The sequence below is a fragment of the Myxocyprinus asiaticus genome, chromosome 18, assembly GCF_019703515.2.
Source record: "Myxocyprinus asiaticus isolate MX2 ecotype Aquarium Trade chromosome 18, UBuf_Myxa_2, whole genome shotgun sequence".
Taxonomy (NCBI): Eukaryota; Metazoa; Chordata; class Actinopteri; order Cypriniformes; family Catostomidae; genus Myxocyprinus; species Myxocyprinus asiaticus.
The window spans coordinates 9,246,331-9,262,633 of NC_059361.1; the positions used below are offsets into that span (position 1 = coordinate 9,246,331).

The 16,303-nt window shown below is 36.6% G+C and overlaps 1 protein-coding gene across 1 annotated transcript in view; it reads right to left on the reverse strand.

The window, feature by feature from the left end:
• LOC127456481 (carbohydrate sulfotransferase 8-like) overlaps window positions 1–16,303 on the reverse strand; it is a 243,343-nt gene that overhangs the window by 178,327 nt on the left and 48,713 nt on the right. Inside the window, exon 2 of the mRNA XM_051725000.1 lies at window positions 514–711. Coding sequence (XP_051580960.1) covers window positions 514–667 — 154 coding nt within the window. The 5' untranslated portion in view covers window positions 668–711. The remainder of the gene's footprint in view (window positions 1–513; window positions 712–16,303) is intronic.

Below are 16,303 nucleotides of genomic sequence, written 5' to 3' on the forward strand. Positions count from 1 at the left end.
CTACTATGCAAACTAGTCCTAAGCCTAGAATTTTTGCCCGAATCGGAATGAATCTAGTGCAGGACTATGCTCTAAAGTCTCCATATCAATAATTAGCAAAATTACATTGATCTTAGCATGCACAGTATGCAAGACCTCATTCTGAAGACTCAAAACAAATTTGGTGGCACTATAAAATTAAAATAAAACATGGGTATGATTGACATAGAGCTTGCATGCAATGTCTTTTACCAAGGTGTTTTTTTAGCATTTTAAAATGTTACCCTGATCCACTGCAAACCTATGTGCCTGTCAATAAACCTGTGACACCGAGTTCTATTCAAATTTGAACAATTAATCTGTTATTTGAGGTTTATTTGCATGAACATGCAGATGTTAGTCACTGCATATGCAAAAACAGATCATGATAACCACAAACATATGCTGCTGAACTGAAATTCCATGATCTGAATTCATTCCATGTCAGAACAGTTGATGTTAATTAATCTTTTGGTCTTCAGGGTTTGTACTCACCTGGAGCCTGCTGTTGCACGATGTCTGCAATATCTTGCAGGTGTATGAAGAGAACGACTCCTCCTACTGCAAACAGTAGTAAAAACCAGAAAGAGTATGGCAGCGTACGAACCGACACTCCAAACCTCCGCCGGCCACGAAGAACGTCCAGCATCTTGCAATTTAAAAATAATTTGTTGTTCCCTACGATAGACACACCTGCAGATAGAGAGAGAGAGAGAGACTGTGATACATCTTTCCTATGCAAAACATACTTTTAATACATGATGATACAATTCAAACTTTTGCTTCATTTGCGCTTGGGGGAGGGGGACAGTTTGGGGGGCAAAGCCCACCCCAGAACCCCCCAGATCCCCTGCCTTTAACACATTTAGATTTTTACATTTTCCATGCAACAGAAAGAGAGCTTCTGCTATTACTTAAAAATTGGTAGGTTAAATTAATCAGAAAATTACAGTACATGATACAGAATTAATTATTTAAAAAAAAAAAAAAAAATATATATATATATATATATATATATATATATATTACTTGAAATTGTAAAGTATTTTCACCTCAACCCTCTTGTTCCACAGTTGTTTCACTTCACACATTTCAAAAATGTTTCGGATTATCAATAGGAGTTTGAGAATTCTACCTGACACCAGCTCAAAAAATAGCAAAAAAATATAATTTAATCTCAAATAGCATTGAATCTCAAATGCAGCTGCGATTCTTAAAAATTAGCAAGCCTGTGTAACTGATTTCAGAGTACAAATTAATGTCATGTTCCTTCGAATGTTGAAACATGAGTGACAGAATCAAATCAGCCCATTACACTGATGTTCTTGTGTTTACTAAAGAGGCTACACCCATCTGACAGGATGATAGTAATGTAATCACTAATGCATACAGACTCAAATGGCTATTAGCTCAACAATGCATGCGAGTTTGAGAAATAGGCGGAGTAAAGATAATGTTCTTTATTTTTTGCCCAATTTCAGAGGAGACACTGTAACCAATGTTAATTTTTTCGGTTTTTTGTTTTAGTCAGTTTTAGTCTTTAGCTGTTCTGTGCATAATTATATCAGTTCTTTAGAGAATATTCATATTCTGGAGCAGAACGAGACTTGTTAATGTGCGAGTCTCATTATGGAACCTGTCACCTGTCACGTGAGACACTGTTTACCACTGTAACAAGATAACAAGTACACTGGAGAAACAACCAGAATGGAAACCCCACCAAAATGAAGACCCAGAGAGAGAGAGAGAGTAATTTATCTCACTAAAGGCATTTGAATACACTGCCAGAAAATTCTAAAAATAGCTTTTTAGCATAAAATAGTGCTATTTGGTCCAATTTATAGATTTTCTCCTACATATTTTGATATTCAACATATTCTGTCAAAATCTTACTTTAAAGTGTAAAGTGTAATATTCTTTTGTTTATATTGTAAGCAATGTAAGAATTGTTTAATATACTGTACCAATAAAAATATACTAAAATAAGTGCAAGTTTTCAGACCTTTCTGGTAAAGATTGGTGTTTAAAAATGCAGAGGTAGCATTGTCATTCTGATGAAAAGTATCAATTGAATGCACTGTAATTTTCTCTGGATTAAAGCATCTGCCAAATCGATCACTGTAAATTAATAGTTTCCAAATTGGAAGTACAAAAAAAATAAAAAAATAAAATAGCATGCTTACTGCAGGATTAATGGCACAACAGCACAAAAGACTTTTTCTAATTTTCTCAAGTCAAAACTGCTAAAAATGAGTTTTATCATTTCAAGATGTCTGTTGAAATGTGTAAACCCAAATGCTTGTATTTTGTCTTTTTTTCCGCCACACTGGTAGACATCTCACTAAATGTATTTTATTTCTATTTTCTCTTGTCATTTTTTTTTTTTTTTTTTTTTAGTATATGTATGAATTCCAAACTATTATTTAACCTTTTACAGATCTGCTTTCTTCTACATAGAAAATCTATGAGCAAGCAGAAATTCATGGTTTAGTATGTAAATGAGACTATGGCCAAAGTCATCTCTCAAATAATGAGATGATACAGACAGTTGCAGTAGCTGGAGGATGTCGCCATAGTGATTTGATGTTGCCAGGGTGTCTACTGACAAATAATGGACATAAATTGTACATTTCTAAATCTGCACATACATTTTGCACCACCCACATATGACAGCGCTTAAGACAACATGTATAATGAAAACTTGGAACAAAAATTACTTTCCAAACTTTCAAAACTAAACTTTCACTCAAGCGTTTTCAGTTATTAGAATTGACATAAAACATCAGCTTTAGAAGTTGTATTATTTTAGAATCAATTTTTAGTTTTGCATACTTATTCTGGGGACTTTGAAGCTAAAATAGTTTGCTGCTGTGAGAGTCAGTGCAATGTGTATTGTGCCTATCTGTGGCTTTCTGTAGAGGGGCTTTCTCTGCTCGACACACACACAAGGCATCAACTAGCTCAGATCTGTTTTTACAGCTTTCTTTGAAAAATTACAGTCCTCACATTCAGAAAAATTGCAGCACTAAACATAATAATTGTAATTCAAGTTTAATTAACTTGAGAGCAGGTTTTCCAAAACATTTGTTTTAAATCATACCTTTTATTAATGGAAATACACTTTGTGTACTTAAAATTTTGTTTACTCTTGTAACATCGGCTCTGATCCTAAACCTAGTGAGCTGACTTGCAGACTGCCTACATAGGCACTGCGTTATAAATTGTGCTCGAACACATTTTGAAAAACAATGACACATAAAAGCTAGAAGCATCTGTGTTCGCATAGTTGCAAGGAGTATTGTTTTAGGTCTAACAATGCTTCCTTGTAAGCTTCTTTTGGCCAAGGTAGCAGATATATCTGAAGAAGGTAATCCTAGCATGCATTGTGACAACCTCAGTAAAATAAATCCATCCAAGATGGAAAAATGTCGACTACAAATATATTTACGCTTGCATTTCATTCAGTACTTTCATAAAAATCAATTATCAATGTGAATAACAATTAATTTACCCAATACTTGTGTGTGCTATGTATTTTTAAGCTTATTGGAGAATTCTGTCATTTACTTAGCCACAGTACATGTTAATGTCAAACTCTATCGGAATCAATTGCAATATGCACGAAGAGTGCTATTTGTATGACACTTGGAGTTGCTGCCTACTTAAATTATTTTATCCAATATTTGTGAGTGCTCTGTATTTTTAGGCTTATTAAAGTATTCTGTCATTAACTTAAAGCAAAAGTAAGTCATTTCTGCGACACTAAGCGCCAACGAACGAAATTGCAAAAATAAACAATGTTTTCAGAACAGCTATTTGTATGAGGCTCGGAGTTGCTGCCTACTTAAATTTCATTCAATATTTACAGGTATCAACAAAAAATACCCAATATTTGTGTGTGCCCTGTATTTTAAAGCTTATTAGAGTATTCTGTCATTTACTTAGCTACAGTACAATTGTCAATTGTGGAATCAATTGTGCAACACACTCTCACGACAGAATCGCAAGGATTTGTACAACTTTTCTAAATTTGGCTAATTCGTATGATATCCACTACAGCCAGTGACATTGCTGGACATTGTTTCCATCTAATATGTGACAATTACTTGCTTCTGTCACACAAAACAGCTTCCTATCATGTTTACACACTCTACTACATTTACATTTATGCATTTGGCAGACGCTTATATCCAAAGCGACTTACAGTGCCCTTATTACAGGGACAATCCCCCTGGAGCAACCTGGAGTTAAGTGCCTTGCTCAAGGACACAATGGTGGTGGCTGTGAGAATTAAACCAACAACCTTTTGCTTACCAGTTCAGTGCTTTTAGTCCACTACACCACCACCACTCTACTGATCGATTAGGTTTAGATAAGGGGTTTGGGTAAGGGCATAATATTAATAAGTATGTCCTTAACGCCTCGTGCGCGGAACTCGCACTTCCACATTAGACATCCGGGCATTTGCACGTGATGAAATTGTACGAATTTATACAAACGAAATCGTACGAAATCATACGAAATAGCCAACTCGTAAAATATGTATGAATTTTCATGAGATCGGGTTGAATTATGAGTTGAATCTCTCGAGCGCTTTGCATAAGGAGCGCTATTTGTATGATTTTTGGAGCTGCAGCCTACTGAAACTTACAAAAAACTACTATTTTACCCAATATTTGTATATGCTCTGTATTTTTAGGCTTGTTAGGCTTGTTAGAGTATTTTGTCATTAGCTTAAAGTTGAAGTAATTTCTATGAAATTAGCGCCACTGAATGGAAATGCAAAAATAAACAATGTTTTCAAAACAGCTTTCTAAATATGCCTTTCGCCTGCAGTTGTTCAAACAGTCAGATAGTCCCGCCCCCAACTGGTTGAGTAACATTGTCAAAGGCAGATCTTAGTGGTCGCTCAAAACAAACTAAGGAATTTTTATAGCACCACAGAGATACAGTGTTTAAAGTTTTCGAAAAAATGGATTACTTATAGTTGTCTCTGCATATTAAGCTTGGATAGAAGAAAGTATTTTAACACTGTAAAAAATTACATACTTCAGCTTTAACAACATGCTAATGTCAAACTCTATCGGAATCTATTTGAAAAGAGTCGAATCTCTTGAGTGCTTAAGAAGCGCTATTTGTATGATGCTCAGAGTTGCTGCCTACTTTTATTTAATTCAATACTTCCAAGTATTAACAAAAAACAACTATTTTACCCAATATTTGTTTGTGCTCTGTATTTTTAGGCTCATTAGAGTATTCTGTCATTAGCATAACAACATGCTAATTTCAAACTATTTACCTGTTTCATGTAATGTCACTCTATGACCACGTCACCATGTTTGTGACTAAAATTCCAAATTTCTTCATTGTGCTGCGCTGTGGGAAGCAGCAAAAATCGGCTGAATTTTTGTTTCTATTTATAAATCATGAAAAGGTGATACTGCTGTTTAATTACCAGAGGCAAAATGTAATTTTTCTTTCAATAAAATTTTATATTTTAAGTGACACGGCTTAATTTCACTAAAGTCAAGCAGTGATGAAGCAGGGATAAAACACTTGTTTTTTGCTCATTTATTCAGACATCAGTTATCTGTACACGTGCCAATTATATTTATAAAACCATTGATTCAGATACAATTAAACTGGAAATGCACATAGGGCAAGGTTATTCATAACACCCAGACTGTATAAAGGTATGCCATAATTGTAACACATTGTGATAAATAAAAAACACTATAATGACAATATATAGTATATATTTAATGTGTATATACGAATGATAATCAATAAACAACACACCATAAGATCATGAAGCACAAACTTTTTTCACACCACCAGACTATGTAAAACACTAATATGCCTCAGTGGCTTTCTGTGTGTTCTTCATGAGTTAAAAGCAGCTCTTACATTCATACAGACAGGATCATCACAGACTTTTTGAAATATTTTGACCAAATCAGAGCAGAAAATAACACAAACATTTATTACTTCTGAATGAGAGATGTTTACGGTGATGTACCAGTAGGCGTGTGTACTCGCCGATCACACATCAGACTCGCCGCCATACAGAAGTAAATCATGGATAAAATATATTTAAATGTCCATGAAAGTCAAATTTGACCATATTTGTGCTGACCTCAGACCTGTATACACCTTTCCAGGGACTTTGCATGGATCAAAAGCATTTTTTTTAGGTTTTTCTTGATATCGTTTTACGGGTGTTTTTCCATTCACTGCCATTGTTTCCTCTTGCTGATGGTCACAAATATGGCAGCTGCGGGGAAAATGTGACATCAGTGAAACAGGTCAATATTGGAAACAAGTGTGAGTCGAATCTCTTGTGTGCTTACATTGGGAGCACTTTTTGTATGGCGCTCAAGTTGCTGCCTACTTAAAATTCATTCAATAGTTCCAAGTATCAACAAAAATCAACTATTTTACCCAATATTTTTGTGTGATCTCTATTCTTAGGCTTAGAGTTTTACGTCTTTAGCTTAGCAACATGCTAATATCAAACTATTGGAATTAATTGTGCGCTCTGTGTGAGAAGTGCTATTTGTCAGTGGTTGCCCAAATCAGTCACTTATTATGTTATATTTCAGTTAGGATGCTGTCTTAGAAGGTAACTGCTTATACCACCCCTGGAGTTGCGAATTCGAATCCAGGGCATGCTGAGTGACTCCAGCCAAGTCTCCTAAGCAACCAAATTGGCCCGGTTGCTAGAGAGGGTAGAGTCACATGGGGTAACCTCCTAATGGTCGCTATAATGTGTGGTTCTCACTCTCACTGGGGCACGTGGTGAGTTGTGCATGGATGCCGCGGAGAATAGCATGGGCCTCCATGCGCGCTACGTCTCCACGGAAACGCGCTCAACAAGCCACGTGATAAGATGCGCAGATTGACGTCTCAGATGCGGAGGCAACTGAGATTCATTCTCCGCCACCCGGATTGAGACGAGTCACTACGCCACCACGAGGACTTGGAGCGCATTGGGATTTGGGCATTCCAAATTGGGGAGAAAAGGGGAAAAAAAAAAAAAAGAAGAAGGTAGCTGCTTATGCAGGCACTATGTGTGTAATGGTTCAAATTTCTCATGGTTCGGTTTGTATCACGGTTTTAGGGTCACGGTTTCGGGTTTCGGTACGGTTCGGTATTTGTTATGTTCAGAAAAAAAAAATATTACTGCCAAATCCAAAGTAAAAATATGCCCTCACTACAAATCACCATGGTTTTCCTACAGTAACCATAGTTTAACCATAGTATTTGTAGTAAAATCATAGTAACCACAAAATTAACATGGTTACTGTCATGGTTAATTCTATAGTAAAAACATGGTTACTATATGGAAACTACAGTATTACTGTTGTAAAACAATGGTTAGTTGTATCAAAACTGTGATTTCTGCCAAGAAATCAATGGTGACAGCAGCCATTGTTACTTCAGTCATGGCTACTACATTATTACTATAGTAAAACCATGGTTACTACATGGCTACTACAGTATTATTGAATAAAACCATTGTTCATTTTTCGTTAGTGTCCTTAACTAAAAAATATTTTTTCTCTCTAATTACTAACTCAACATTTAACTTACAGTATTACCTGCATTTATGCTACATGCATCAACATAAAGTGTATTTCATACTCAACATATATTCAACATTAGGAAGCTGCACATCACTATAGAAGGAAAAGCTTGCTGTTAAATGTATGCTAGAAGGGATGTCGTAACGCAACATGAGTGTTTTAATCATATGCGGAAATCCCACATATTCATCAAAGGAGTAGGGCAACATAACTTTGGCAATGAACACTCCAAGCACTTTATTTATTGTTATATGTCTGTCCGAACTAGCACTGAGTTCCTTAAAGACGGAAGTGTGTTTGTGTCCAGTTTCAGGCTCACCTGCGAATCTGTGTACGCCATGCCTTATCTATCCTCGGGTGATGTAAGGGTAAATAACAAATCAAACATCGATGTATTACCAGTATACGCACTCGCATCGAGCAATGTTTGCAAACAGTGGTTGTTTTGTAAAGGTCTTATGACCATCACTGTCATGTGTATTTTGTTGATTCACGTTTTTCATGTCTTTTATTTTGAAAAGTTTCGTTCCTGTTTCATGTCATGTGGTTCACTTGTCATGTGATTTCATGTTTCCCTCCAAGTTCATGTGTCTTGTTTTCATTGGTTTATTATTTGATTACCTTGTTATCAGTTCTGTCTGTTTTTTTGGTTCCCTCATCTATGTTTTACCCCTTGTCCATGTATTTAATCCTCTGGGGTCGACGGATGCGCCGGCACGTCCTGCTGGATTTTTTGCCTCATAACAGCGCAAACAACTTAAAATACTCCGCCATTTTTGGGCATACAGATAAGTGTAAGACATCATTAGAGACTATAACGGGTCTACTTTTATTTGTGTACACTCACAATAACAACAAAACCTTGTGCTTTTGTAAAATAAAGAAAATAAACAGGGTGCGCTTTCAGCCGTCTCTGTCTCTGTGAGCATCTTTCTGAAACAAGTCACAAAAATGAACGGGAACTCCAGGAATACTTATCAGACATACATTAAACATACACTATATTGCCAAAAGTATTCGCTCACCCATCCAAATAATTGAATTCAGGTGTTCCAATCAGTTCCATGGCCACAGGTGTATAAAATGAAGCACCTAAGCATGCAGACTGCTTCTACAAACATTTGTGAAAGAATGGGCCGCTCTCAGGAGCTCAGTGAATTCCAGCATGGTACTGTGATAGGATGCCACCTGTGCAACAAGTCCAGTCGTGAAATTTCCTCGCTACTAAATATTCCACAGTCAACTGTCAGTGGTATTATAACAAAGTGGAAGCAATTGGGAATGACAGCAACTCGTAATCACGTAAAATGACAGAGCGGGGTCAGCGGATGCTGAGGCGCATAGTGCGCAGAGGTCGCCAACTTTCTGCAGAGTCAATCGCTACAGACCTCCAAAGTTCATGTGGCCTTCAGATTAGCTCAAGAACAGTGCGTAGAGAGCTTCATGGAATGGGTTTCCATGGCCGAGCAGCTGCATCCAAGCCATACATCACCAAGTGCAATGCAAAGCGTCGGATGCAGTGGTGTAAAGCACACCGTCACTGGACTCTAGAGCAGTGGAGATGCATTCTCTGGAGTGACGAATCACGCTTCTCCATCTGGCAATCTGATGGACGAGTCTGGGTTTGGCGGTTGCCAGGGGAACGGTACTTGTCTGACTGCATTGTGCCAACTGTGAAGTTTGGTGGAGGGGGGATTATGGTGTGGGGTTGTTTTTCAGGAGCTGGGCTTGGCCCCTTAGTTCCAGTGAAAGGAACTCTGAATGCTTCAGCATACCAAGAGATTTTGGACAATTCCATGCTCCCAACTTTGTGGGAACAGTTTGGGGATGGCCCCTTCCTGTTCCAACATGCATACCAGTGCACAAAGCAAGGTCCATAAAGACATGGATGAGCGAGTTTGGTGTGGAAGAACTTGACTGGCCTGCACAGAGTCCTGACCTCAACCCGATAGAGCACCTTTGGGATGAATTAGAGCGAAGACTGCGAGCCAGGCCTTCTCGTCCAACATCAGTGTCTGACCTCACAAATGCACTTCTGGAAGAATGGTCAAAAATTCCCATAAACACACTCCTAAACCTTGTGGAAAGCCTTCCCAGAAGAGTAGAAGCTGTTATAGCTGCAAAGGGTGGGCCAACGTCATATTAAACCCTATGGATTAAGAATGGGATGTCACTTAAGTTCATATGCGTCTAAAGGTAGATGAGCGAATACTTTTGGCAATATAATGTATGTCTAAAGAAAGCTTAAAATGTCTTAAAATTTAAAACAAACATTCTCCTGCAATGTAATCTGTATGAAACAAAGCGATGTACAGTTTCTCCTGGCTCAGCTAATTATCCCTAATGTGATCACACCCACCAGCAGAGCGCGCTATATTCATACGGTAATGTGCTGATGCGATCAATGCAAATGGTAAACGCCCCCAACAGTGCCTTTAAAAACATCAAGTTCATCATCCGATTCATTAACTTTCCTGCGCGTTTTGAAGATGGCATACTACACAGGTGAGGAAGCTCTACAGATGGAACTGGATAGTAATGAAGCGTTCACATTTTCCTCAGAAGAAGAGCAGGAATCCGACGATGAATGTTTACATTTTGAAGAGCGTCTTGATCCAGCTGAGGATACAATTCCGGATGAGTACGTCATTTAGTTTTACTTACATATTAGTTGACATGCTATTTTATATAAACATGGACATATTTTAATAGTTGGACTATTTCCAGACTTGTCAGCCAGTATTCAGAGTATTGAAGTTTGAAATATGTCCTAATAGGCAAGTTTTAGTTACATTTAAATGTTGTTTTGGCTAAAGCAGGTATTTAAATTGTACGCTGTATGATATCAATATGATATGTAATATGATATAAAAATAATATGCATGTTTAGATTAGATTTTAACTAGTGTTTATGCTGCCTCATTATCATCAACGTAGCTTGTGCTTGCAAATATCTGTTCGGGTGTAAATGTGTAAAATGTGCTGTAAATATGCCCATATTAGAAAATCTGCATATTACAATGATTTCTGAAGGATCATTTGACACTGAAGACTGCAGTAATGATGCTGAAAATTCAGCTTTGATCACAAGAATAAATTGCATTTTACAATATATTCAAATAGAAAAGTTATTTTACATTGTAAAAATATTTCACAATATCACTGTTTTTGCTGTATTTTGGATCAAATAAATGCAGGCTTGGTGAGCAGAAGAGACTTCTTTTGAAAACATAAAAAAATCTTACATATCTATAAATTTTTAAACGGTAGTGTAGGTCTAAAGTAAAGTCTTTATGTAAAGAAAATGTATAGTCAGATTACTTCTTTTAACTTAAACTACAAACAATACATTCAATCATTAAGTCTCCTCGCATTCATTCTCTCTCATGTTGTTCACATATTACTGTAGCCCAGTTTGTGCTGAATACAGTGTTATCAGACTTTAGCTATTAATATGTTTTTAAGCAACTGAAAAAAGCACAAATGTCAAGACATGTCAAAACTTCTCCAGGGCCCAAAACACCCTCAGACCCCAGAGTCTCATGTTTACCATTGTCCTTTGTCAGTTATTGTGTTTGTGTAGCGTATTCAAGTCAAGTCAAGACTATGTCAAGTCGGTTATGTTTGTTATGGTTTGGATTCACGTTTTGGATATCACTTATGTAAATAAACTGCACATGGATTCATCTTCATCGTCTTCATCATCGTTATTGCCAGCACCAACATTACAGAACGTTACAATCGCTGTTGTGATTGACTACAAAAAAGAAAAAATTTCTAGACAGGAGACTTGAATTATGTAGGGGATTCTCTATCTTGCAGCTTGTTTTCTCCACTTGCCATTTTCAACGTCACACTAATGCATGCAGAACTGTGATGTCATCAACTGATTTCACATACATACAGTTAATAGGACAGCTTCTCTCTGTAGAAAGTTGACCCAAGTGAAACACAGGCAGAGCATGTCTACAGAGCGATACAGGTGCATTAGCAGAGGTTATAACTGCGCATGTCTATTTGGCGCTTTATTTTCTTCGCCAAACTGTATGATCCAGATGCATCATTAAACTTGAGATGAACCGCGGTGCCAATGCTTATCGTGGTGAACCATATGATTTGTTTCTTTACCAAGAACTGTTACACCCCAAGTAGGCAGTAGACAGTTAGGCAGCTCACTGGGTTTGGAACATACCTGTTTTCTGTTCTATCAAGTTTGTTTTTTTCCCTACACTTCTCTCTTTCATTCTGAAAGCTACTCAAAGCTCGACAGGTTCTGCATTACTCAACAAATCACTTCTGTTCACTGCACACAGCTAACAAGTCATGCAAACTTTCACTGTCAGCACACACACACACACACACACACACACACACACACACACACACACACACACACACATGTTGGTGCAGCTATACTTATGAGGACTCACCATAGATATAATTATTTTTATACTGTACGAACTATAGATTCTATCCCCTAACCCTAACCCTACCCCTAAACCTAACCCTCAAAAAAACGTTCTGCATTTTTACATTTTCAAAAAAACATTGTTTATTATGTTTTTTAAGTGATTTGAATTATGGGAACACTAGAAATGTCCTCATAAACCACATTTATAGCATAATACCTTGTAATTACCAGTTTGTAACATAAAAAAATGTCCTTGTAAACCACCCAAACCCCCCCACCCCCCTCACACACACACATATATACATACAAACACACACACACAGCACAGGCATTGGGTGAATTCAAGCAGAGTTTGAGACTGTTTCCGTAAGAACTGTCACAGCTGTTGTGAACGTTAATTTAGGGCTTCTGCCTGAAAACAATCTGCCTGTTATTCCCCGCTAGACCTTGTGTTTTATGGCCATTTCTGTGGCAATCCTCTGATTTACAGTGTTAAATACATCCGCGCTTGCCCTCAAGACAAAATAAAACACATCTTGCATCAACACAGCTTAAGATGACAAACGGGGGATACACAGAAAGGCCGATACCGCCCTAAACATAAGCAACCTCCTAAAACTGACAGAAAAATGTCCCTCCAGGACATATAAACCAGGCGGTGTGTGAAAAAAGCTTGGAGGATCATCAGAGACTCCAGCCACCTGAGATGGGCTGCTCTCACTGCTACCATCAGGCAGGCAGTATCGCAGCATCAGGACCCGCACCAGCCGACTTCATGACAGCTTCTTCCCCCCAAGCAATCAGACTTTTGAACTCTTGATCTCTCACGATCAATATACATCAGCACTGCACTTTATTAATCTTATTATCTCACACTGGACTGTCATAAATTATATTCTCTCTTAACAACACACTGGCAACTGACTATCAACCGACAGCCTGAATGTCAATACAGTACAATACAACCTACTGTATATTTTATATATAACTGATATACTATTTTTATTGTATGTGTATTCTATATTGTGTGTATGTGTATTCTATATTGTGTGTATTGTATGCTGTACATTGTATATTATTATTGTGTTGTGTAATTATGTATATATTAGATATGTAAATTGTGTTGTGTAAATCTGATGTTTATTGTAAATCGGTATATGTCTCATCACTGTCATGACTGCTATGTTGCTCGGAACTGCACCCAAGACTTTCACCCACTGTTGCACTTGTGCTTATGGTTGTGTGACAATAAAAGTGATTTGATTTGTTTTTGATTTTGAAAATATACAGGTAAGGGCCTTCCTGCATTCATTAATTTCTTTCCATTCTGTTTTTATTTATAGTCAACAAAATCCATCCCCCTCCTCTAGCACAAAAACTAATTTCAGCTACAAGCGAATCAATAAACTTTGTTTGGTTAATTACACTCTGAACAGACCGCCGCTGTAGAACTGGCAGATCGATGCCGCGACTTTTGCTTCAAGTTCAGATTTGCATTGTTTGGTGTCACACAAGAGCATAGTTCAGCTAAACAGTTCACAAAGCTGCTTTAAATAGTGTTGATTCAGTGAAACTGGGCAAACAGAAACTATTTATTCATTGGAACTATTTTTATTTTAGTTGTCAAATATCCTCAAAACCAAAGATAGTAAAAAAACAATTAGCTTTTTACTAAACAAACTAGACTGAGGAAATCACTTGAATTAATGTCTGTAGCACAAACAATTATTTAACCCTTAAATGCATGGGTGTTTCGCCAAACATTATTACCTACTCAGGTCTTTAGAGATGATGCAACAAATATAGAACAGGATTCATTACTTCCACACTGAAATTTCATGAGACACAACTGGTTTTTAAACACATATTGAGCTAGGCAAGGCAAGGCAAATAAGTTACACACATGTATTTTAGTAGTACACCCAAATGACAATAGCCAAATCATACTGTTCATGTGTTACACTTGCTATTGTTTACTTCAAGGTTTCTTCATCAAATTGCAATGTCTAATGTAAATCAAGTCAATCACTGACACATCAGCACCACATTGAGTAAGAAATAGCTTGTATAATATGAACTTGTGTACACACATAATGGAATACTGATAATTCACCATTGTCACTCAGAAAATCAATGCACATTTATATGAACGTACATATGTATGAATATACGTAGTACTCATTTGTCTTGTAATTAACAAAGAAATGTATGTCCAGTGATAGTAAACTTATACAGATATGAAATAATCATAAAAATATGTCAACACTATTACATATCTAGGGTCTTTAATGATCCTATACACTTTTGGTAATTAAGCATTTATTACAATTTTTTTGCAATTTAGCTTTATTTTTATTTTTTTGTTACATTATTCAGAAGAGAAAGGTTGAGGAATACTAAAAATGTGTGGGAATAACTCCAAAACGTTTATGAGGCTCAGGCAGTGGAATGAGGTCCCGGGCAGTGTTGGGTAAGTTACTCTAAAAAAGTAATTAATTACTAACTACTAATTATATCTTCTACAGTGTAATTAGATTACTGTGCTAATTACTCTGTCTGAAAAGTAATTGCATTACTTATTACTAATTACTTTCTAAAACCCTTATCAACTTCGACCAGATGAAAAATAGACATGAAAGGATAGACATGAAATTGTTCTTTTAATTCTTTCAAATAAATAATATGAAATCAAATAAATTATTCATGAACTGGTCAAAATATTTAAGGGGGCTGCATTAAATTAGAAAACATACATTTTCACATTAGACATTAAATTTCGATTTTAAATTCACTATGGTTTTACATAGAATTGTTCTTTAGTCTATACAATATTTAACACAATTACATCAGAAGTAACTGTAATTAATTTACTGAAAAATTATGAGTAATCACTTACTTTAATTCTTTCAATGAATAAGTCATTTAATTACAGTAATTAATTACTTAGTAATGCATTACACCCAACACTGGTCCCGGGTCACTAAAGACCCAAGGTATGCAAGGATTAAATCACTAACCCTAAGTATAAGCAATAGTAATAGTGATGCTAGCCTTATCAAACACATCTAATAAGAAATAGAGGTTGCAATTGATGAAGTAATTAAAGATACATAAAAAAAGCCACATATAAACATGTTCAATATTCAGCAGATGTGCAAGATTCTTAGTTACAGTTTTATTGAGCAATCTCTCAAGCTGACATTCCTGTACTCCACTTTATTACAGACACCTGAGATAAACTCCTTTGTGTCCAGTCACAGGTGTACAGAGGTGAACTGCGAGTTCTTGATCTGTGTAGCATTTCTTCACATCCGATCTTCGCATTTTGCTGATGGAAGCAGTCTATGAAAGCAAGTCTTTTACATATAGGCTTGCTACAGGCAGACTGCAGTATAAATGCATCAATATACAAACACTTTGGGCAGCTGTCACAGTTCTGGTTGACTTACTGTATACAAATGACAAAAAGTGTGTTTCTGCAGTAGTTAGTGGTGGTTGCTAAGGTGAGCATCAATTTTATTACTGCTCATATTTACAGTAGGGTTAGTGATTTGAACAATCCTCTAACCCTAATATTAAACTATAACGTGTATCACATCCTGCACCATTTGTGCTACAACATGAATGATACCTCAAATGTGTGCTGTTACCTTTTTTTTAAGACATCTGACTTATGATTTTCACCTGGCAGACGGTAAAACAGGCAAAAAAAAAAAAAAAAAAATACCATAGGCTTCCACTGAAGGAGGGACCTGAGTCATATCTAGAGACCAGAATATCAGAGACATGGAGGTGGGCTAACATTTTCTTCAGAATTATAATGCCTGAAGTAAAACTGGATTTTATATTTGGAGTCTTGCAGAAGTAATGTTCAGTGCAAGCTTATTCTCTTCCTGCCCTAATTCTTACATATAAAAAAATTATAGTGCCGTTTTTGTGTTTTGTAAAATTCATGAAGTGCTACAAGGTCCAAACTTATTTTTCTACATAAAGTCGCTCTAATTTAAGGTGTCACTGTTAAGCAGCTTTGGTTTCAATTACAGAACAGCAACTCAAAAGATTCAGTTCAATTATTTTACCCCAAGTGTCAATGAATCAAGAAAAGAGTTTAAAAAAGAGAGAGACAGTGGAGCATTTTCAGTTTGGGGATTCATGATGAGTGACCCAGATTTTGCGACTCCCCGCAGCCTATTTCCTCTGGGATTGGTGCTACAATCATATCCACTTTTAGCCCTTACTGGTCCTGTGAAGCAAGCCATATTTCTTTTGTTTACCAACTGCAATAATA